This window comes from Clinocottus analis, unplaced genomic scaffold, assembly GCF_023055335.1.
Source record: "Clinocottus analis isolate CAN_PGR_092001 unplaced genomic scaffold, fCliAna1.0.p SCAF_5, whole genome shotgun sequence".
In the NCBI taxonomy this organism is placed as follows: Eukaryota; Metazoa; Chordata; class Actinopteri; order Perciformes; family Cottidae; genus Clinocottus; species Clinocottus analis.
The window spans coordinates 16784112-16809626 of NW_027176207.1; the positions used below are offsets into that span (position 1 = coordinate 16784112).

At 41.7% G+C, this 25515-nt stretch overlaps 1 protein-coding gene across 5 annotated transcripts in view; it reads left to right on the forward strand.

The window, feature by feature from the left end:
* The first annotated feature begins 1744 nt into the window (after positions 1-1744).
* cadm1a (cell adhesion molecule 1a) overlaps positions 1745-25515 on the forward strand; it is a 342257-nt gene continuing 318486 nt past the window's right edge. For all 5 annotated transcript variants that reach the window (XM_068600532.1, XM_068600534.1, XM_068600535.1 and 2 more), the window contains exon 1: positions 1745-1861. In XM_068600532.1, coding sequence (XP_068456633.1) covers positions 1789-1861 — 73 coding nt within the window. In that variant the 5' untranslated portion in view covers positions 1745-1788. The remainder of the gene's footprint in view (positions 1862-25515) is intronic.

Here is a 25515-nt window from a genome sequence, read left to right on the forward strand (position 1 = left end):
ACAAAAATCTAAATAAATACTGATTAAAAATAACAGATTATTTTACCTGGTTAGTTTTTTTTGTGTGTCTTTTTGTTCTCTCTCTGCCTTTGTAGATTGTTGTTCTGTCTGAGCTTTTTTCTTCTTCTTTTTTTTTTTACAAGGATGACTTTCGGCCCACACATCAATGCACCACATCTTTGTTTGTGTCCAAAAATATTTTTTTGTTGAAAAAGACACAAATGACCTCGTGTTCAGTTCTGTTTACACGTCACATCTGAAAATGGAAAACAGTGCTTTTTGGAACCGCCGTGACCTTCTGCGTTTTCCCAACCAGGGCTTTCTACAGCTCCTACTCTGCATTCATAAATAAACCGACTTAAATAAAGTGACACAGTGAATTAGAGTTTAGGTACACGTACGTGTGGGGATTTTCTGCAAGCCGCTGGATCTGAGCCTCTCTGAGTTGTTGATCATTGTCAAATCAAAAGACAATCAAAAGCTTGTGTACGCAATTAAATAACGAGGCTTCTTATTAATTAAAACCAAAATTCTAACGCTAATGCCAGGCTGTTAATAAACTTGGAAAATGTTGGTGTACCTGTTTGTGTGTGTGTTCTTGTTGGCTTACCCTTAGCTGCCATAATTGGACCTCTACTTTTTGATTTGTGGCAGCATTATTTGGACCAATTTAACAAGTGGCCCACTGACTTCCTAAATTACCTGAAGCAATCTGGATACTTGTCATCCGGTATCAGCTGCAAAAACTCGGTGTGTATTAGAATTAAAACCCAGTTAATTTAACCAATAATTTGGCAAAGTCATGAACGTAGCTTGGGAACTCCATGATGTTTCATAATGCATTTTTCCTGCAAGAAATAGAAACATACTTTAGGCTTTTCTTTTCCCCTCTTCTTTTCCCCCCACTATGGGGAATTAATGACCCGTTTCCTTAACTTTTAAGAACCTATAACTACTTGGGGCTATTTATTCAGCCTTGTGATTTAGTCACAATAGTTTGGATATGGCAAGCGTAGTCATTTAATGCACTGTTTAACGCAATAAATGGCACTAATATTGATTTTAATCCAGAGAGTGAGCAAGACCGGCTCCAACAGGTTGGCCAGCTCTCTCAGGTCCCTGAAGGACGCTCTGGCTTCCTGCCTTGGTCAATGCAACTCACTGCCTTTATGTGTGTGTGTGTGTGTGTGTGTGTGTGTGTGTGTGTGTGTGTGTGTGTGTGTGTGTGTGTGTGTGTGTGTGTGTGTAAGTGGAGAATCCCCCTGGAATGGGTGTTGGTGGGGCCCCTTCATGGCTTCAAAAAGCTGGCCCACTACAAGTGTAATCAATCAGTTTTTGAACCGTCCAACCAACACACACACACACACACACACACACACACACACACAACAAATAAAAATCGAAAAATCTTTTCAGTTCAAGAGTGACAGGATCATAAAACCATCATGGAACCCATCCAATAACACCACATATATGTCATACACACACACGCACCTCCCTGCAGAACCCACAGCGTTAAAAGCGTTGAGAACGTCGCTCGAGTTTTTTTTTATTTTTTTTTAATTATAAATTCTTCTTCCTCTACTTCTCCATTTTGAGTATATTCAAATAGTCGTGGGAAATAAGACAGGAATTATTTAATTAAAGGCAACGCGATTCCATCAAAACTGCTCTATTTAAATACACATGATAAATAGTGCCCTCCCTTGCTCGCATCTCATTAACTGACTCCCGTTGTAGCTATAGGTGAAGCTGCCTCTCTCTGCCATACTGAAGCAGGTGTCCAACATGGCGATCACTGGCAGCGGTTCTCTCGCGACTATTCTCTTTTTATTCATGTTTCAAGCGTCTCTTCTCAAAGGTAGGACTTTTTACAATTTATCGCCTGAAATGGAATATGCACACTTTTTTTTCTCCCCCTCCGAGATTCACCGTGGATGCGGACGCACGAGCGCAATTATTATGATGTTATTATTTGTTTGTGTTATTATCAGCAATTGTGTTGCATGGCGGTGCGTTTGGATGCGTGATGATGTTGTTGAGCAAGTAAGAACAGCTATAACTGTCCGTAAAGTTGAAATACAGACGAGCGGATGAGTGTATGCGTGTGTGTGTGTGTGTGTGTGTGTGTGTGTGTGTGTGTGTGTGTGTGAGTGAGAGAGAGAGAACAAACAGGCGTTACAGATACGCTGTTTAGGAATACATCACTTTGGTCAGCTCACCATTATAAATCGCTTTTTGCCGCTACACAGCTGGCAACTCTTTAATGCAGCCAGTTCTCTTTGCAAGAAGAAGGGAAAAAAGAAACCACCACTAAATAGCGTGGTCCTTTGTCGCTCCGGAGGCTCAGAGGGGTACATGTGGCTTACTGGAGCGGGTATTTTGTTCGGTCTGTCCGCTCGCTTGGTTACTTTTGTGGCATATTGTTCCGAAAGGGAGCCCGGGCTGCTGTAAATCCCAGAAAACAGCGGTGCGTTGAAGTGGAATATGCAGCAGCCGCTGCCAGCGTGCAGTTCGAGGGAAACGCTGGAAGCAAAGCTCCATTCAAAACTCGGGCAATTTAATTGGACGCCGCCGAGCGAGAGATTCACACACATTTAAGAACGTAACTAGAAACATGTCTGTAATACTGTGACGTTATTGATATAATCGGCGATGAGGTGGCTCCCGGAGCTGCAGTTATTTGCCAATTACTCTCAGTTTTATTTGATTGGATTTAATCGTTCACTATCGGCTATCCCGTTGGATTCCGGTGTGTAACGTTGTATTGCCCGAACGGCCGCTGGAGCTGTTACAAAAGTTGCAATTCCAACGAAATCAAAACTGATCGGTGTTTTAAATGCATGCCGAAGTGAAAAACACCTCGGAGTCGTCCAAACGACGTCTTAAAGTAGAGCCTTTATGTGCGCGCACTCGTGCCGGTAAACAAGAGAAGATTTATTTGCCCGAGTTCCCAATTGGGTTCCTGGCTGTGTTCTTATTTTTTATTTTCTCGTGAAATCGGGACTGGATACCCAGTAGCATCATTGCACGGGAGACATCAAAGGGTTTTCGTGCGGGTGTCAGATGCTTTACAAACACACACACACACACACATAAAAAAAAATGAGGTTACAGTTAAAGCTCGTGACACACATACACGCACACAAAAACTGCGACGTGAAATTGTGTACTCTTCGTGATGTTGTGAGGGGTATTTGCGAGTTGGCGGGCTGCGGTAACAGTGGCACAAGCGTTGTACTGATGTAATGAAGTGTTCGGCTACACAACAGTGTCCGCATGGAGTCCGTGTTCTTTATAGAAGGAGACGCACGAGCGCTTCGGGGTTATATGTTTGTGTTTTGCGCATTGATATGTAGGTGGAGTGAAATCCTCGGAGTCGGGGCAATGCACCCCCTCCTCTCTCTCCCTCCCCGCAGCACGCGCATGCTGTTACGAAGTAGTAACCCGTTTTAAGAGGGCTACACAATTACACACACACACACACACACACACACACACACACACACACACACACACACACACACACACACACACACACACACACACACACACACACACACACACACACACACACTAAATGCGGCTTTGTGGGAAGGGGTGGGGGGCTACGGGGGACGCTCACTTCTGTCACGAATGTTTGTTTTTTTTTAAACCCAAAGTTAAACTCTGTTTAAAGCTGCTCTTCATGAGAATATAGCCCATAAACCTTTTTTCTGCTGAGCTCGAGCCTCTGGTTCTGAGATTGACAGGGCAGGCAGATGTCTCCGTTTGTCACATTGTGGATTATCCAACAGGCTTATCCATGACGTTATATCCATTAAAATGGGTGCACACTGCTAATGTTTTTTTTTTTTTTTTTTTTTTTTTTAAATTTCCACCTCTGTGAGCGCGGACAGTTTAACAGAGCCACAAGGCACAAGCATAACGAGGGTCTGCTGATCTCTGATCAGTGGGCAGTACACTACTTTTCCCTTTACAGGAAAAGGGCTCTACTGATTTCAAACAAAGCTCAGGCTTGCACAAAGCATATCAATTATTTACCTCCAGCGCAAGCTGTAGGCTCATTGTGCTAAGCACTGGGTGGATGTTTTTATTCATTTTTTTTCTCCTCTCACTCAATAAATATAAATGGAGGTTGGTGCTTTTGAAGGTGGGAATTGCTCCGCAGCCAGTGAGAGAAGGCTGCAGTAGTTAATTTCCACCCAAACTATAAGTTCCATTTTGGCACGCGGGCTCGTCTCATATACGGTCATCAAATCACACAAGTGCGCCAAATGAATTAGATTTATGAGGAAGCGCTCGCAGCTTCCACCGCCGTGGCTTTTGTTTTCAAATGAGTGCATACAGAGAGAGTCCTGCCGGAGACGACGTCCCTCCTTTTTTTTTTTTGGAAAGAAGCTAACAAGTGAAACACTGTGTGGGGTTCGTCAGCCACTGGTTCATGGGTGCAGAATATATGGCATTTTAAACCGACTCAATCAGGAAGTCCTAATTTACTATAAGTCTGAACTTGTGCTGATAGCACCTCACACAATTCTCTATTAAAATGTTGTAATTTAACTTTGTGATGTTGGTCTTTCGTCAAAGATTATTTATACATACACAAATACACAATTAGACTTTGGATCGGTTGTGAGGGTTAGATTTTTGCATTTAGATTCTCTGTAATTGTACTCTTTTTTTCAAATGAACTCCTGATCCATGCATTTGTACACTTCATTAATCCTGTTTTGTTCATCGTGTAGGTTTTTATTTTTTTTTAAGCATTGAAGGCACTTTTCAGTTTCGGTTAATGTCCAGAAAATTAGTTTTTTTTGAAAGAATAATCACAGTACTGACTTAAATGAACCAAAAGTGGTTAAAAGTACCATGCATTATTCCGTCGTTAGTCATCTTTATCCAATTCCTCCATGGTTCTTTGTGTAAGCATTAAGTAAGTCTAATTGTGTTGCAAATTATACACCCGGCGGCTTGGTACTTATTCGAGCTTGCTGAGACTTGAAAACTCGGTTGGGCAATCCTTCAATTTGACTGAAGCGTATCTGTTTTCATTTTTGGGAAGTTATGCAACGGCGTGCCGCTGCAGGTGAGAGCCGGTCCTGTGTGCGTGTTGTGTAGACTGCAGGGGACGTGACTTGACCGTGACAAGTTAATAAATGTAGGCATGGATGACTTAAACATCCCTTTGGTTCTTTTTCCTCAGTTTACGCGGTTCCAGCGCCTTTGATCTCGCACATCCATAGTTTCTTGTCTATGTTTTATGACGGAGCGGCGGATAAGAGCTACTGTGTACATTTGATCTTTGCCACGGAATACCAACATATTCATTCATTCCATTTGCGGGCATTCTGGAAATCCACGTTGCTCGTTTTCAGCAGATATTCTTGCTTTCTTCATGTCGGCAATCGACAGGGGTAAAAAAAAAAAAAAGATAAAAGTAGATCCCGTTGGAACCCATTACTTTTTAAGTGCTACACGTGTATAGTTAATCCGCCTGTTTGCTTCAGACATTGCTGGCGCACCATTTTGTTTCTTTGAGAGAGACGTCACACGATGCATCTTATTTCACCGTGAACCTACTGCATAGCTGAAAACAACATTTATTTTCTGCATGCGGGCGTTTATTGGCCGGAGTTCACCGTTTGACTCTTTTTATTTACTGCTACATGACTGATGCTTGCTGGGGAAGCATGAAGTGCCGTCTTTACTGCCTCGTTCACGGTTACAACATTAATGACCGGGCAAGTGGGTCAGAACACCACTTGCCAAAAAAAGTCCATTTTTACTTCCATGCAATTAGTTTGACTCATTAACGGTTATTGGACGAAAGGTAATTGCCACCTTTAATCTTTATTTAAAAGGAAATCAAACTACACAAAACTTCCCAATGCACGGAGTTTCACCCGCAATCTCAAAGCGCCATCCAACTGAACCCTTTGCAGGATGATTGAAAAAAAAAAGAAGCTCGCTCGCACTTCAGCTCAGGAAACTTTGGTCTTCACCGCGCACCGTTTTGCGCATGGGCACAGAGATTAGGACGGGACGTGGGGCGGCTCACTCCTCGGCTACTTCCATCATCAGTACGATTTGAGTTGCCCCGGGAAAGCCCTGTCGTTGTGATTGATTACCAAACCGTATTAATATCGTGGATGTCACGTCTGCCACTCAATCAGAAAAAAAAATCATTTGTGAGGGTGAGGTGAGGGGGGGGGGGGGGGGGATCTCAATGTATTTGCCGTTGCATACACAATGGATCTCGGATGTAATCGTTCACAACCACACCCCCCTCATGTGACAGCTCATTTAAGATTTGATCTCACGTGGCACGCTTATCCCTCATCACCCTCCAGCCTGTTGTGCTCCTCAGAACCATTGCTCAGCTCGGAAAATGAATGATGGGCGCCGTGTGTTCAGTCTGCCACAGTCACTTTTTTTCTTCTTCTTCTACAAATTACAGCGTTCCAGGAAGTCCCCATTTCATGGCGTCTTAAAGTCGCAAAAACCAGGGAGGTGGATCTCGCTATATTTAAACTCCCAAACATTAGTTCTGCTCTCGGTTATTGTATTTGAGCTCGTTAGTCTCGCGTATCGCTTGCGATTAACGGACGAGAGCGACGCTCCCTCAGAAGCAGAAGTTGGGATCTCGGCTGCAACGCGAAGCAATCCCACTTTGTTGATAGGGTGTCAGATTCTGATCCACGCCACAATCCGGGTATCGTATGTGCACAGGTGTGGACACATTTCAAGATGCACTCTGCCTTACCCGAGAGGCAGATTCTTATATTGTTTTTACTGGTTCGTAAAAGAAACTCTGCGCTGTGAGATTTCTCACAGCAGGTGATGCATGTTTGTCCCAAAACCCATATTATCACAAATGTCGCCTCGGAAGGGTTTTTTTTTTTTTTTAAGGATTTAAAAATAAAGAGTAGTAGTTCATTAATTTCCTTGAGCAAACGTTTGCCATAAAGATTGCCACGTTTGTTATCCCAGTGAACCCGGCACAAAACATTGATTTTTCGGGCAGCTTCAGTCGCAAAAGAAAAGCCTGCATCCGACTCGGCTGAACAGCGGCGTGGTTTGGCTCCGAGTCAAGCTGGTAGGAGTCCTGGTGATGGAAAACAGGTGTGGAAATGGACTTGTTCTCCCTCTGTGTGTGTGTGTGTCCCCCCCACGCCAACCCCCCCACAGCAGCCTCTCCAGCTGTAATGAAGAACAATGGCTTTATTCCTGAAGGGAGGGCACCCCGAGTGACCCCCTCCTCCTCCTTCTCTTTTCCCTCCTCCTCCTCCTCCTCCTCCTCCTGCCCCAGCCAATCTACGGTGACTCTGCTGGCAAGCCGACAGATGACTGGGCTGGGTCGCATCTGGCCTCTGTGCACTTAGTGTAATCAAACAGAGGAAAAAGGTTTATGGCCTACTTGTTAGTGAGCCGCCGACTGATGGGGTGTCAAGTAAGCACCCTCCGAATCCAAATCTCTTGAGGGTTGGAGGGTGGTGTGGGAGGAAGGGGGGGGGGGGTTGTAGAGGAGGGGTAGGGGGTGGTAAAGGGAGTGGGCGTGGGCAGCAAGCTGCCGTTCTGAATGCAGCTTACAGGCCGAGTCTGTGCCGTGCAATTTGACAATCTGGCTCTGAAATAGGTGAAATGAGTCAAAATTGAACTGACGGGCGAATATTTATGATCGCATTTACATAATGCCGACGTACAAAAAGGCTAGGGAGGTGAATGCAAATGTTTTTCCCGAACATCACTTGTCGGAGTCTCGTCCAGCTGAGGCCTCCAGCGAGCGTGTGCTAAAAACCTCACGCAGTCTCAGTTTGAAGAAGCCAGAGTAAGAGTCTCACAAGGCTATAATGCGTTCTTCATCTCGGGATTAAAGTACATGCGTCACGTGCACTTTTTCCTCTTCCAACTTTTCCGGCAACACAGAAAAATCCTTGGGCCAATTATAATTTTAAGGGGCACTCCGGTCATTGAACCAATCAAGATGGTTTCTTCTGGAAATGCTGCAGAGACGAACTGTCTCTGTGGCTCTGGAGGAGCTTTGTCTGCTCTGTCAGTCTTTAGGGTTTTCTCAGCTCTTGGCGTGGGCACTATAGATTTACAATAAAAATAAAGCTTGTGCTATAAACTGGTTTGAAAGACGTCCGCAGTAGTTGAAGCTTGACCCACACTGTAGACTCACGGTGGAGATCCAATGGAATACAAAAGGCGTCACCATAAACGGCCCGGGGTTTGCTCAGGCCGATGCTCTTTGATATGTTTCTGAAAACATCTGAGGCGATGAATAGGCAATGCAGTTACATCATCTGTCCAATTATCAGATGTGGGAACCGATGTTTTAACGTAAGCTACCGTCGCTACAGATAAAGATCTGCTGGCGACCAGGGGAAGATTACAGATCAGATCAAACCATTTTGTTTTTGTTGTCTTCTGCCCATTCAGAGATAAATACAATATTTTAATTGAGCAAGATCGACTTTTTTTCTGAGTCATCACTCGCCGTTCTTCCCACTCGTCTGTTTGCGTGACGGGGATCGGCTGGACACAGACGGTCCAGCCAGTTGACGCTTCAGAAGTCTGTTTATTATCGCATGGTCAGGTTAAATTAATCTACGGTGACGCTCTGCCATATTCACTTCCTCTTTGCTCCAAGGTCTCTTGCCTTTCAATCTGGTGGAACACTATCATTACATTGTGCCTTTTGTCTTTGCAATTTTACATCAGTTTTATGTCTACTTTAGGCCAGATTGACACACGTTTTGGACTGGATCTGAACGTGATGGATTGTTCTTTCCGTAGCTACTGAGCTTCCCTCTTGTGTTGCCTTCAGGACGCTCAAGTAGAGTGTTTTCACTGTACTTGTTTTTTTCCCCTCTTCATTCACTCTAATGGAGAAACAATAGGAGGAAAAAAAAACAACTGGCCTTTCATTGTGAAGCCCAAGGAGGAGCCCTGACAACATCAGAGAGTAGCCTCGGGCAGGTGGATCTGCCCCGCGCTTCCGACACATGGAAGGAATCCTGACCAAACACTGACAACTAGAGTAACACACACAAATTACATAGAAGAAAGAAAAAAAATTCAACTTCTTTTTATCTGCGATAAGAAAGCACGTTTTCAGATATATAATGAATCCTAAAATGCAGGGCACACTGTTGGGCTCCAAATAAAAAGTAGATTTCTCTTTTGAAGGCGAGGTTTCGATCTGTAAGATCTTCCTGAGGCCTTCCGCGGTGGTACGTGCCGTGAGGAGGTACAATAAGTATGTTTTTCTTCTTTTTTTTTTTTAGGCGCTATTGACAAATGTTCTGTTCACCGTGTATGACTTTAAATGAAAGATCAAAAAGGTGACTGTTCTGTTTGCAGTGCGTGTAACACACTGCTACACAAATGCCTCCGCTCGGCGGGAAACGGAACAGCGCTCGAAACACAACAGTCTTGTATTTTACAGTAAGCGCTGCGTGTTGACAAAAACAAAATTGCACATGAGAAACATTTCCAGGGTCGACTGGCATGGTGGAAAAACAACATCCGAACCTTTTGACCAGCGTTGCTCACACAACAACAAAATAACTTTATTTTGCTGGCAATTGGCCAATTTCCCCGACACAATGACTCGGTCCTTGAAGCGTGCATGAAATGTTGTGGGTGAGTTGTTGCAAATAAAGTTGCGATGTCCAACGGAACAGTTGTGACAACTGATTGCGCCGAGAGTTTTGGCAACGCCGATTTCCAAAAATGAGCCGACGCGATTGAGACGATGAAAAGAGCGCTTCATTAATACAGTCCTCGTATGAAAATGACACATTTAAATGCATTGATTTCCTCACAGAATTCAACCCCTGTGGAGTTTTCTTCCCACAGTCGCAGTGCCGCTGCCTGAACGCGCGCTTGATTAAATTGTTGTGTGTTCAGTAAATTGCGTTTATGCCATAAGTACAACAATTCAGTCATGTTGTACTCGTCCATGAATTCGGTTTTCACTCGCTAATAATTTCCCCATTACTGGAAAGACGCTGTCGGTAAAACATTAAGATATTTCACATTTATAGTGGATCATCACCTCAATTAGCATAACGCCTCCCATTTTTTTTTGAAGGAGAATAGCTAAAAAAGTATAGCTGATGTGTGTGAGCATGCCATAAATCTGTTGTGGTTCCTTTGAAACCATGCAGTCGGCGTTTATACCTTCAACAAGTTATCGGTGGCCAAAGGGAATACTGCCTCTTAACAGTCCTCACACACATACATACATGCACATAATTGACTAAACCAAGGTCATGTCAAGGACGCAGGAGCTGTTCTAATAGTTAAAAAAACAAAACAAAGCTACAAGTCCTGCTTGTGCTTGACAAATCTAATCTGCTGACTAAGTGAGCCATTGTCAATCACAGCGAGAACTGTTTTCCATGCCGTCTTTTGAATTTACAAAAGACAACAAGTGGCCTTTGATTGCTCTTTTCCTCCCAGTTTGAGGCCTTCATCATCTTGCTCTGCCGCGGAGTCACAGGGAGGCATCGCTCCACGTAATTGGGCCCATTTTGCCTGGCATTCAGAGATACAATGCCAAGTTCAACAATGACTGAATAAGGAATCAATGCATATCATTTGTGCTTTCAAGCAAATAAACAATACAGCTGGTGTTCAGCTGTAATCGTCTGAGGGGAAATGAATGCCCTTCTGAATACAATGCAGGTATGCAACAGCCATCGCAGCGCAGTGGGCTTGAGTGATCTGGGTTCTCCCATCTTTCATTTTACATAACACTTCAGCTTGTATTACATTTCTGTGAATTTGCTCCTGATGAGACCCTTCAGGCTGATTCACTGTCTCGTATGGAACTGGATCCCTTCTTCCCACTGTGCTCGGTTCCCGTCCTTTTGTCTCATCTATTGTAACTCGGTCTTGACTGATATTTTCTGCACTAATACCAGACAACTGCTGCACAATACCGCACCACATCTCATTTCCTTTGTGTCCTAGTTGGATGATGCGGAGGGAAATCTTACCTGGTAAAAAAAACAAAAAACAATGGGGCACTCCCTTGTGCGGAAATTGTATATTGTAAGGCTGCGAAGCACCACTTAATTCCATTTAGTGTCGCAATCTGTTTCTCTCTTGCGCCGGAAAAAGAACTGGTAGTAACACAAAAACCTTCCTGAGTTACTTTGCGTTTCACAAGTCATTATTCAGGCTGAAGAAGGCAGTGCGTTTCTTCACCAAGCCTGAACACCGAGCTATTGCAAGTTAAGGACTTTGGTCTCCAACTCACAAACTGTGCATACAAAGCATGAATCTGGGATTAATCAATATTTTCTCGCCTGAATTTGTGCGTACTCTGAACAAATTTACAACTGCCTCAGACCATGCCTACGCACAAATGAAGGCCTGGCTGTCTTGGCCAAGGCAAAAGTTTTTTTTAACTAAATGCATTGTATATTAAAATCACATTAAGAAAGGCTGCAGCAGACTACAATATTGAAAAAACGTTACTAATGCATGGGCTAGATGTATTAAATGACGATGAAATCGATGCCCTTTTATCCTCATTAATTATTGTCATAAAAAAGTATGATTCATAAAAATTGAAGTTTTGTGGTTTGAGATCACATTAATATTGTTACGCATCAGTAGCCAATATACAAAATGAATGAATGAACTTTGATTATTTGAATTGCAGAGTCGAAAAGGATAACGCCAACATAATTATGAACATACTCAAAAATGTCTTCAACTAAATGTACAATTAATATGTGAAAAACGTAGGTTTAGATAACGGCAGACTAATTGCACACGACTTCTACGACCGGTCAGGACCAATTATAAACTGGATTCCTGAAAGAACAGTCTCAATACAAGAAAAGCAGAAAATACCACATGTTCTCGTGAATCTACTTGTATTTTTGTTGTTTTTATAATAAAGTTATGGTTAAACCTGGCTCAACTTTTGCTGTAATGTCATATTAACTGTCAATTGACATTGTTGGCCACTCAAACTTGTGTTGAGGCACATTGCGTGTACAATACATGGTGACTGAAGAGGATACTTGTGTTCACGTCATGGCTGTCGATGCTCTTTCGGGTCTCCGCGCCCCGTTAGACGGTTCAGACGCGGTGCGGCAGAGCGCTGTGCATTACACGCCGTTCTCTTTGGCAACGAAAGCGCTCTGCTGACGTACAACATATAAATGCTACGGTCGTGCTACTTGTCAAAGCGGTAGTCAGCCTGTGAAGTTCTACGTGGTGCGAGTGTCCCGTGGGTGTAATAAAAAAAAAAAAGGTTCCTGTCCAAAGCCAAAAACAGCAGCAAATTAAAAACACCTTTTTAAAAAAAAGAAAAAAAAGTATCATTACAATAGCTCTGTTGTCTTTTTTTTAATTTTATTTTTTTAATATTGCTCAGAGTTGCCTCGCTCCTGATCAAGTTGTCAGGTTGTGTTGCCTATCAATATGAAAAAAAACCAACGTGTTAAAGTGGAAATGGCGTGTTGGCATCGGAAAAGGATTCTTTTGCCCAGTGAGTCTGTTCAACATTTAGTGCAGTTAGAATTGGCAGCAAACATCTTATTGATGAAGACTATAAAGAGGATGTTCAATGTGAACTCAGGGTTTTCCTGACTCACAAAGCACCTTTGATGGAATACTATGCTTGTGGTGCTCGGCGCTGCAAAAACCAAGGCTCTCTGAGGTTTGGCCTTCTAAAATGAAGTGTCTGTGTGGGGAGATTCGACTGAATGAGTAGCTATGTGTTTATTATGACTTTGACGGAACATTTTGACTTGACAATGTCTTCTACAACACTGTACAGAAGACATAACCTTGTTTATCAGAGTAACAAAGATATGATTTTTTTGTACCGAGGACAACCGTATACATTCAAATATTCTTATATAATCACTCAACAAAGATTGAAATGTAAAGATTGTTTTTTTTTAAATTTATTTTGAGCATCTGTCTCTTCTTGGAAATGAGTGTACATTTGGCTCGTTTATTTCCAGTAACTCAATTAATCCGGCCTCGGAAACAACAAGATTTCAGCAAATAGGACAACCCACCCCCTGTTCTCCATCAGCCTCTGATCTGACAGACTTTGAATCCAGTTCACTGCAAATATCCTCTCTCGCGTTCTCTCCCTTGAATACGGCACCCAGTAACATTGGTAAAATTATGATTACTACTTATAGATCGCTCGACAAACAAAAATATGAAAACCCGTACAATTTGAGCGCCGCATTTCAGTTGGTATAGTTGTCTTAACCCCCCCCCCACAGATTACTGCCCACAGGAATGCATTGGCTGTTTGTTATTTTTTATTTAGGGCTTCTAATAGCTAACATGCAGTTTGATAGCATGACTTATTTCAGTTGTCTTGCATCTGGTTTTTGTTTTACTTCGTAACAAGTTCTTGTCTAGACCCTGCCCTGAGCACTCACATTGAGCGAGCACTCAGGGAAAAAAAAAAAAAAAAAAAAAAAAAAAAAAAAATCACATCTTGTGGGAGGTACAGATACCAATTTGTCCACCAAAGGGAGCAAAAGCAGAGTGCCTGCTCGCCGTGCTCCCACACAACTTTAATGGACGGACACCACTAGGAACCCCGGCCTCACTGCCAGGTCATGGCTCTTTGCCGTTTGGCCTCAGGACAAGCTGTTAGGCTGGGCCGGTTGTCCATCCGTCCATCCATTACAAGTTATTTGGGGAGCGCCACCATGAGTGGGCATTGTGATTCCTCCATGAGTTTCCCCTCGCCGAGCACTTAATAAATAATGTTTGTACTTTTTTTTTCTTCCTTCTAATCATCCTTTAGTAGTAGACCAAATGCAGTGCAGCCAAAAAACACTTTGCTCTGTGTAGGAGGTAAAAACCTCAGTAAAGTGTAGGACATCGCTTCCTGAACTCAAAATAAGAGACTTTGACGAAAGGGCCTGCCGTTTCTATTGCAACTGACAGCTGTACATGACAGATTGATGGGATCTACTTAGTAAAAAGAGGACGTTGGTGTATTTGTGTACTCTTGGTCTCGAGAGTTTACACATGGCTTTACCTGCTCCCTCAGCCCTAAAGTATGCGACTTAAGCAGTGGATCTAACTTTAAATGAGCTGAAACGTTCAATTGGAACATCAATAAGCTGCTGTTTATTTTAGGGTTTACTGAAAGTTGTTTAAAACACCATGGGAAGGGTATATGTCTTGGGCTGAAAATAGGAATGAAAGGAAATGTTTGAACCCGGCCGTTTTTTCTTCTTCTCCAAAGCGTTTCCCGCTGCTTTGAAGTGTGTAGTATTTGTTGGGCTTCACTTGGCTGTCAGATTAATACCTTCTCGACTAAAAATGAAAATGGGTGAAGGAGCAGTTAATCCGCATAAGAATATTTTTTGAGGATGAGAAGGCGCGAGTCTAGCAGACTGTCTGCGTATTGATTGGTTGTCTGGCGTTGCGGCGTTGACCTGACATGCCGGGATCATCTAATTCCCTCTACATTGCTGATTGCTGAACAGAAACGTGGCTTATCTTAACATTTCTTTCTTTGAGTTACCAGTTGTGACGATACAACGTCTGCAAAACAGCAATAATCTGTCAAGCTGACGAAAACGCTGCATTCCGAATCTGGCCATTTCAGGGGCCACTGACCTTTCTAAAAAACTGTTTACTTGAGGTGGCATGTTTGTTTAACATTAATAATTGATCAGCGAGGTTTACTTATTGTGGGAGAAGGTAAATGTTGTCAGCTTCACCACCAACGTGCAGCGCTTTACAAGTAGAGTTATTTTGAAGCTAACTGGAGTGAGAACATAACCAATATTGTCAAGCATTCATTAACACATTTTGTACTTCAGGTCAAGACACTCAGCAGTGGTACATAACAATATCGATAACTATCTTTTATACAGCTATTGCATTACCAATTTGTATTTTTGTAAACATACTTGACCATGAACAAAGGACCTTGTAAGTATACATACAGCAGCTTGAGTAGTTCATGATCCAAGCCTTTGGGTTGTCAACTTGAAACCTGAGAATAATGCTCTCGCTCACCACCTCCGCCATAGCCGCTTAGCACTTCACTGTCACTTTACATCCTCCATGTCATCTCAGGCCTGATGAACAATGCAAGAGGAGGACGGCGCTTTGAGCCACATGCATATATAACCTCCTACACCGAAATGATTGACCAATAATTATATGCTTAGAAGGCTTCTTAAAAGCTATATGGAACCATTATACCTCACATATTTTCTCCTTGAGTGAGGTAAGACTTTGCTCTTGTGCCAAGTTTATAGTTTCAGTCTAAAGTAGTTAAAAGGTCTCATAACCTCTTATTTATTCAAATGGGTCTAATGCAGGAAGCGTTATGAGAGAGAATTTCCTCTTGTTTTTGTGAGCATGCACGATTTGTTGTTATGATGTCAGTACCCATTCATTTATGAGATTATCCAATATTTTATTCTCTTGGGTTTACAAGTGGTCGAGAGCATAACGGATAAATCTTGTTTTCATAGTTCACAAATCGTTGGTCCAACGCAATGGCTCATGCATTTTACATTTGCTAATAAATACATTAAATTGGTTGGCTACAGAAATACTTTTGGTCAATTAATCCCAAACAAGACTCCCCAAACCCTTGAATCATATTGCGTTTGTTCAGCTTCTGAATGCGAACATAGTCCTCTTCCACGCCGTTTCATTTCCTTGTAACGCGAATACTGACGCGCCGCATTGTTAACATGCCGGTTCTCCAGTGTCTTATCGGTAAACTTCTGTAGAATTACCTGCAAACATGTTTGGACAGTTCAGTGATTGCTGGTGTCCAACGCGCCAGAGATCTCACCAATGTTACGGCCCAATTACAATCCACTCAAGGTTAAATAAATCTAATTTTGGAGTAACAACTGTATTATCTGGGTGGGGTACTTCAATTGTTAATCAATTGGTGACTCGTGATTTTTTAAAAATTTGGTAACATATTCTGTGGTCCGTCAATAATGTACATAAAAAAGGAGCATAGTGTGAAAGAGCACATCAGACAGTAAAAATCAATTCATTGCGTCCTCTGTCACCCACAGATGGTGCCACTTCAATCTCCTTCCCATTCTGTCACGCTAATGTGCTGAAAGATGACAAGGGTGGGTCATTTCAGAGCAAAAATAGCAAAGGCTGAGTGTGACGGCCATGTCGGTTTGCTTTCTATTTCGTCTCACTAATGTTTGGAAAAATGACATCTGTGGGTCATTTCAGAGGAAAAAATTGCAAAGGTAGTGAACTGTGACTGCAAGTCCAGCGCTGCTCCATTTTTATGATTAGATCTGCTCCCAGCCACTGTAATACTGGGAGGAACCTTGAGGATTTCATGTAGGTTGCAGACATTTTGACCATTAATCACATTAAATATTTAAAACTGTGAGCTCTCTTCTAAAGTCTTAAAACGCCAGATACCATCTGCGCGTTAATGCGACAAGAAGGAGATGAAATTTGTGTTAAGTGAACGAATAGCCATGAAAAGTCTCATATAATTCTTTGTAAATTTAATTGTGCCTCGTCGTAAAAGAAGTTCACAGACGAACGAGCGTTTTAGTTTAATGCTTTAAAAGTGTGCATCAAATTGTAAATGATGAGTGTAAGGGCCTTTACTATTTTTCTCACTGATACCTTTTTTTTTTTAAACAGAACACTAATAAAGTGAAGCTGTTCCACGTCAATATATATTTTTGAACCGTTTTTAGTTTATTTTGAACGCAACTTTCTGCAACAAGGTTGATTTTTCTGGGCTTTTGCACGTCAGACAAACTTTTATTACTTCTTTCAACCTTAACAAATGGAGCTCAGACCAGATTCACTCTTTCCGGTCTGACCTTTAACAATAAAAGCCCATGACATAATGGAAGGTGAGTTATTTGCATTAGAGTTGATAATTTGTCTCTCCCCTGATATTTAAAGGCCTTTTTGAGGATGTGTAAATACATTATATCGAGGTCTGTGAGACTTTTATACAGTTTATTTTTTGATGCATTTTTGGTGTCCTACTAGGTTGTGTTAAATCTTTATTTCAAAAGATTTCTCTCATGACTTTGATACTAAGGACAGTGATTCATTAGTAAGCATTGTGAGCCAAGCGGAGAGATTTTGGCTTTGAGTGGTTGTTTAAATTTAATATCAAAATGACCTCAATTAATCAGCAGACAACAGGCGTATTGAGGTCTCGGTTTTAAGGCGCTCACCTACATTAGCGCTCACTTATTAAATATGACTGCAAAATACCAGTAATTCACATGAAGATTGAGTAACCAGGACTGTTATAGACTGTACAGTAGTTAATTTTCACTTTTAGATAGCTGGGCCTTACATATCTTTTCTTGTCAAGGACTAAAACCTGGCATTGTATTTGTGCTCAGACTCGTCTTCTGGTGACTTTTGAATACAAAAATAATTTCTGGCAAGTTTCATTGAGGCAAACATTTTCTATTTCTACCGTCTGAACATTCTCGTTGTGAAATAAAGAACATCTTTACAATTCACTTTAGCTTGTGTCTGTCTAAAAGGAAGGGTTACAAGGAAAATGATTACTTTTTTAGACCAGATTAAATCATTATTTAACGTTCATTCATGCTGCAACAAACTTTAAAAACTAGTTTAGTAAGTAATTAGGTCAGCTTTTACTATGAACCTAGATTACATTGAATTTATTGCGCCAAAAACGTTAAACCTTAATTTAAAATGTGATCACCCAGCTTTATTCAGCCCACAGCTCTTTCCCAAAGCGACTGGCTCAATTAAGTTTTCCCACGGGCCTCAAAAACTCTTTGGTCGGCCTTGACCTCTCGCTGCCCTGCATTTCTGCTGGAATATGAAGTACTTTCTAGCAATTGTATTTGTAATCCATGCCTGTTGCCCCGTCAAGACGTTATGGGACAATAAGGAAACCGACTGTTCGACAACTACAGGATGCAAAACTTTTATATTTATTCTGGCTAGTTTTTACACACACACACACACACACACACACACACACACAGATTGAAGCTACTGGGACAAGAACCAATGTTTTTGCAAACGCTGACACGGCCACTTTTCTATATGATTTTGAGTTAGTGCCAGCGAATAATTTACCATGGCTTAGAGACTGACAATGTGCTTCCCACTGAAATTAATGAGCAGTTGGAACAATTGGACATTGTTTAATGGAGGCTTAGCTTGAATAAATATAAATAAAGAACATGGAGGATGTATGAGGGTAGTTTTGCTGTTCATTGAGGCAGTGTGTGATGACCTTCAAGGTTGAAGTTGGACTTTTAAAAGACATTTGGTCGATGCCCATTGTATCAAGAGCCATTTTTAGAATTGGCTATTGGATTATGTGTGGGCGCTGCTCGGCCTTGCTGTTGCTTAGAACATGTTGGAAATCAGGAGTGTTGGTTTCCAGTCATTTTCCATTTTAGATTTTCATCGTCCATATCCACTGTCATTAACTGGCTTCATAAAGCATATTTGTGATATAACAAGGTAGTCACTATGCTGATTATCGTGCGTTTGTTGCCGATTCTGACGGGGCACACTTGTACCAAAAAAGTAAGACAAAGTTAGAATAATAACGCACAATGTTCCTGCATGAGATGAGGTTCATTGCCATTTTAACATCGTTACTGTAGATTAGGTGTGGAAAAGTACTTTGTTGTAGCAGGATTCAAGATGAGTGATTATTTTCCCAGCAGTCAAATCTTTTTTTTTTTTTTTTTTTCAGCTTTTTCGAAATTAGCAGCTCCGACACACCTGCGTGCTCATTGTGCTCTCGGTGCCGTCGTCGCTCTGGACACGAGATGATCCGTTCACGAGCGCTCCACAGCTGAATACATTATTTGACACGCCGAGATAAAAGAAAATCAATTATTTGAACCTAAAAGTTGCTTCAGAACGATCTCGCTCGTTCCGCTTCGGAGGGAAAATGAATCGATGACAATTCTGACAATCAAACGCTAATTAAATTCATTTGTAAAAATACTGCAGCGTGACTGAAATGATTGTAATTGAAGATGGCTTTTGGTCTTTTGATTGTTTGTTTGAAACTTAATTAATCATACATCTCTATGGTTTGATTGGCATTTGTTTTTTTCCTGGCTTTTGATACACTAACAAACTTTAACAATTTTTTTTTTTCCAGTACTTCCTAATACCCTAGTTTACTAGAAAACTAGACGTGAACACTGATTTAGTTAAATCTTTATACAAACAGGCAGTTTTTTTTTTTTTTTAGAAAACACCGTTTTGGCTTTGTCTCAATAGATTAAAGTTTCCTCACAATACTACACCAAACTGTCTTTACATAACCGCTGGCTTCCCTCGGCTGTTAATGTACACCGACAGACCAGTCCACTGGTAGCTCGGGCTTCCTCTGAAGTTCTGTCTTTATTAACGTTCCTGCATGTACGGCAGCACAAGCGGGCCCTCCCTCAGAAACAAGGGGATAATGGTGCACCCAGGCTCGTCTTTGAGCATAATCAGTCGGGCCTGTGGAGAGGCGGCCTGGTAATGTTCCCCGCTCGCGCTGCCATCAGCGTAGCATCACCATGTTGCTGCATGAAATAAATAGTGCATCAGTCTGCCTCGGCGCCTCATGCTGTTTTCACTACCTGCCTGTGAGTGCATGTGTATGCATAGCCTGCAGTCATCAGCGACAACAAGGTAGTCATAGTGACTAGAGAGCTGACGATCAATGGATATTACATGCATTTTACAGCAAAGGCACGACTTACCATTTAAAAACCGTTTTTTTTTGTGTGTGCTTCTTTTCCTTTCATGAAGTAAAATTAGAAAGTGCTATCACATTACTAAAAAGGAAAAACACGTGTACCAGGTGGTTTTCAGACCCCACATTTTCCTTTGTTGTATGTCAAAGAAAAAGAAAACACTATTACTACCTTTTATAACATATTTTACTTGAATGCGAGAACGGCGGTATTTAGTTACTTGGTGATCATTTGAATATGAATAGAGTTTTCTATGAAGCTTATAAGATGCACATTATATTGTATTACACATGCATTGATGCTGATGTCCTGATGCTAGCCACCACAAACCTTGCACAACCCTCGATGTTTAGACTTAGCACCTTGTTTTTAAATCGCATGACGTTAAGAAGTTGATGACTGAGAATCATCACTGCAGTCTGCAGCTATTTTTAGCTTTTAACAGGTATCAGTTCATTGTTTTTCTTTACCAGGCCATATGATTGAGTCGTCATGGCTGTCTGAAGAGGGAGAGTGAGAATTTCAATATAAAAATTAATTGTTGGGGACTCCAAAAATAGACAACCAAGCATGCACGTTTAGGATAAGGTGCTTACCCAATGGTATTAACCTTTTCAGTATGCATAGTTTTATAACGCTGCTCATGCAATCTGCTATGAAATAAAATAAAAATGCCCAAAGCTAAAGCTTACCTCATTTTCTTTGCAACCGCCCTGTGTCCTTTTTTTTCTGAACACGCGACCAGGTTACCTTTCAGTCCGTTTTTTTTTTTTTTGTCTGATCTTAATTTTAGGTGTGATCTGACCTTTTGGAATCCCTTCAAACAAAAACTGCTTTGATTCTGTATAGAAATATATAAATGTGGGCACAGCCAAACATTCAGTATCCCACTGCTTCCATATTTAGATGCTTTGAACAGCTTTGGATAACATATCCTGGCTTGTGCATGACTAGGATTAGGCCAGCTCCTCTACTCCCCAGGTTGAAATTAATCTATTACTAATAGGCTCCATACTGTTGCCAACTAATTAACTATTTTAAGGTCTGTTGGATTGTGCAGCGTTCCACAGCAATAATACACTACATCAGTTGAAATGTGTGTTCATTAAATATGTAGCCATACCTTATTGCTTAATATTTCACAGTCAAAAGGGGGCAGATTGAAAATTGTAGATTATTGGGATGGCTCATGAAGTTCAACGTAGCTTCAGACTATAAACATGCGGCCATGTAAACATTACATCCACGTGTAGTTGTTGAAAAGGACGACATGAATGTGCTTATTTAACATCCTCCAGTGGCTCGCAGTCAACGTTCCAGTTCTTCCAATGGTGCTAAATAGGGATGAGGCTCACTATTCTGTAAGATGTCATTCAATGCTCACGGTGCATTACAATTTTATTTATTAACTAAGAACAAAGGGCCCACCCAAAACCATGAAAAATAACCCTGCAGTAAAGCAAAGAGACGAGTGTGTTCACATTATTCTGGGCATGTAATGTTAAACATTTTATTTGGGTTTTCTATATCATGTGACGACTGTGTGTGACGGGGCGGAGACTCACGTGCAGAGGAAGACAAGACAGAAGGCAGGGTCCAAACAGAAGCGCTTCACTTGGTCCACAAACAGACACACAAAAAGGCAGGAACCAAAAAAAAAACCCAGCAGGACCGTTTGCCACACACCGGTACTGACCGAGGAAACGACAAATGACATATGACACCCTGACAAGGGAAGGCAGGGAGGTATATATATATAGGAGAGGAGAAACACAGGTGTGGGGCATAAACAATCAGGGGACACACATGGGCGTGGCTGAGGACAGGTGAACGGAATCAAGCAATCAGAGGAGACACACAAACAATCAGGGAGACAGAGGTTACTTTGTGTATGCTTGTATTCGGGTTTGGTTTGCTTTACATCGTCTCATTTGTAGAAGACTACCTTTTGAACTTCATCCCTAATTTGTAACTAACTTACAATCCCCCATTGGTTTTTCTTAAGTGTGTCTTGATGGCTGCCATATCCAATTAAAATTGCTCAACATTTCCCCCCCCTTGCATGAGACTTGAGACCAAATTAGTTGAAGGGAACCCAGCAAGTTTTAAATAAACCTTTTGCAAAAACGCTTGTTATGAATGCACCCATTAACAAAAGATGGGCAATTCTCGGTGGTGACCTACACTGATTCCAAACAAAGCTGACCTTTTCTCCTCGTCGCATACAATTGCTCACACTTCCCCAAGCGGCAAACCAAACCTCATGGTTTCCTCCCTGCACTTAGCCATCATCAAATATTAATCATCCCCAAGACATTGTGGCTTCGTTCACACCACGCTAAACTTATTCCAGCTGACAGAAGTATGGCGTGAGCTGTGACGCTTAGCACTTGCTAGTTCACCCCCCCCCCTTCTCAAACCAAATGGAACGCTATGTACACATTCATTAACAGGATGCTGCATGCTCTCTGTGTGTCTGCTTTGTGAATGCTCCTCATGAGACTATTAGAAGACATTAACGCAATCGTGTCATTCAATGAGAGAAAGGTCTTCATGAGCTCAAAGAGTAGGAGAATACGTGTGAAGAGATGTTTGAAAAGCTTGTAAAATATGAGGTCACCAATCGCAATTTAGTTGAAATGTACCACATCTAGCTCAGTGACGGTGCAGTAAACAGTGTTGTCAGGACGAATACTCCCCAGCCTTTACAGAGCTTTGCATGGAAAGTAACTTCTTACTCTTCGTGGTTTGCCATTAAATTTGTAGTGGAGCACCACTAAATCCTTCCCGATTTTAAATCTGCATGGTAGTCGAAGGAGATGGACCATTCTCTGCTTGTACAAATCTATTTGATGGGAACCCCAAGCAGTCTCCTGAACCGCCCCAACTGCGGGAGGCCATGTATTTGATATTGAACACATTTCACATTACAGACTATCAAAGCGGCCGTGAATAGATTTCTCTGACACGGTCGTATTTTTGTGCCGGGCGCTAGGCCTCGGCTCGGGCAGGATGCACTGTCCCCAAAGAGCAGGCGGAGCGCTACAGCGTTTCAAGAGATTAGAGGTTGGTCAGCCAGAGGAATCAAATCGATACGTCCTCTCAGGGAAGGGATTGACCATACATTGATCCACACCTAACAGGAGCTGTGGACGCACCAAGCCCACTAAAAGCAGAGGTCTGATGATTACAGTACACCCGTCTCTCCAGCTGGATTTCAGATTCACAGAAACCAAAGCGGCATTCATATGCTCATTAAAACAGTCCCGAGGTGAAGTGTTGAGTAAAATTGCTGCTGTGGATGAGACGAACCAAAAGCCGCAATCGTTTGTACCTACACTGGCTTTTGTTAAATGTTAAAGAATCAGTTAGTTTGATATTACGCTATTGAGAGTCATTGTTTTGATGGTATCACAGCATTCTGCTGCATTTTTTTTTTTTTCATTAAGAGCTGACTTGCTACTTTAATGTCAGAGGGAGAGGGTGAGATCAACACTGCAAATGCAACTTCGTACTGCCTGCAATATGACCACTGGCGTTCGTGTTGCTCTGCTGTATTGTAAAATCCTGCTGAACATTATTAAATGCCATATTTTAAACGCAGATTTCGTATATATGCTGAATAAAAGAGGTGTGTTTGTGGCAAAACCCAGCAAATGGGAGCAGAAGTGAAAACAGGGAGGGGTCTCATTAAAATTGGATACACTATACACAACACAATGCATTGTGTGTGGAACAAAGGATTCCATTGCTAATTTAAAATTCTCTGAACTCAATGTCTATCTGAATAGTTGTTGTTTCAGCGCACACATGTGTAAGGGCAATCATAAGCACCAATGAAATCAGTCCAATTTTTTACGGAGGAAAGTAGGTGCCTGCTGTAAGACTTTTTTAAAATTAAATTGTGTCTACAAGCCTGCAGTCGAGGTAAAAGAAGAAGAGAAATGCCTTTGTTTGAGAGTTAAGGGTATGTCGCATGCTCAATGCCCCACAGTTCAGTTTTGGACTTAGCAACTCCTTCAAACGTCGACGTGGAATTCATTCCACAATCTGTCACTTCCATCAGTCCGAGTGAACTCATCATCTTTTGTGCACATGCCTAGCAAATTGTCTTGTCTTTTCAAAGGTAGGGGAACAAGCAATGTAAGCAAAAAGAGTTGGGTATGTCCGAAGGTAATACACAATCCCCTTCCCCTTCAGTCGGCCTCCACCGGGGGACTGAACTGTCTGATGGACTTTAATCCTTACAAATAAAAGGTGGCTTGGTGGTGACTGCATCACAGCTCAGTAGAATCTAATTTACCGCCATTGCTTATATATATGAATGACGCATGATCTAAGTTTTTTTTTAAATTTTTTAACAAACACTATTGAATGAAAACTTGGAGCATTCAGCAAGTAATCCACTTTTTCCTCTCTTTGTACTCTTTACTATATGAATGCAGTTGAAAACTTTTGATTTTTGCAGGATTTCTCAATCTCTACTCAAACTTCCATAACATATCACGCTTTTTTTCAGGACTGAGAACACATTTCAGTTATCTTGTGCCAACTGGAAAGGGTCACAACATGCTGAAGGCACATTTCAAGCAGCATTTTGTAAAAAGGTTTAATATAGTAGTCGGGTAGGCCTGCTTTGTGAGAAATAACAATGTTCCTCTCTGTAAGCAGAAACACGAAGCGTGTGGGAAGTGTATGTGAAACGGGTAAGAACGTCTCCAAATCTCCAAGGAAACCAAAACTAACAAAACTGAGATTAACATTGTACAAGAGAAATGAGGTGTATGCGCCGGTGTGGATGTGGTTTGGTTCTAAAAAGTCAGATGACAAGTGGCATCCGACAGCTTTTTTCTCTGTGATCGTCAATGCCGGTTTACCGTTCATCTGTAGTTTAGTGTGAATAATTTGTCTCGCTGTTTCATCCGTATCCAAAAGCAGACTTGAGTGTTTGCGGGGTGCTAAAACCAAAAGACAGACATTCCCTCTGTGTTTTACTTATCAGAAAACCACATGATACACAGGTCCGTCCAGAATCACACAGCTTTTTTTTTTTTATCTTCATTTTATGTATGATAAGATTGTTTTCTTTTCTAAAAGTAGCTAGTGGTGACTATGTCAATGTTAAATGTCAACTATAGTCATTGAACATAATTGGATTTTTTTTCCAGATTCCTCTAATATCAACATGTGTGGCGATAGTAGGGGGCGGGGACATTTACTACGCCACAATCTGATTTGTCCGGGCACTTTAGTACAACCAACTTGCTCTTTCTTGTTCTCTGTTGCGAGTTGCTCATTGTGCTTTACCAACCAGTACGGTGCTGGCACAGAGCGCAACAACAAACTGTCTGCAGTTAAGGAACATGTTTTGTTCTGAAATCTGTGCAAGTAGATAAGAAAGTTCTATGGCATTCATCCTCTACTTTTTGTTTGTGCTTACGAAAGGTTTAGCCTGAGCCAGACCATCCCAAAATGATGGCAATCACATCCCCAATCCACAATAATAGTATATACTTTAGTTTTTGTCACAACATTTATGAGATCGGCCAATATGCAAGTTCTGGAATCGGTATCTAGAAGGAAAACATTGTATCCGAACATCTCTAGTTGGGCTTTAGACTTTATATTTCCGATCTTTTTCTTGAACAGCGGGTTCTCTTTCCGCTGCTGCTTTAGAAATTGATTTATTTTTTGGGGGTAATGCTGAAGCTGTGAGAGCCATTGTGCATTATATGCTTGTTTCAGTGTAAAGGTGACCCTGAGATGAGATGAG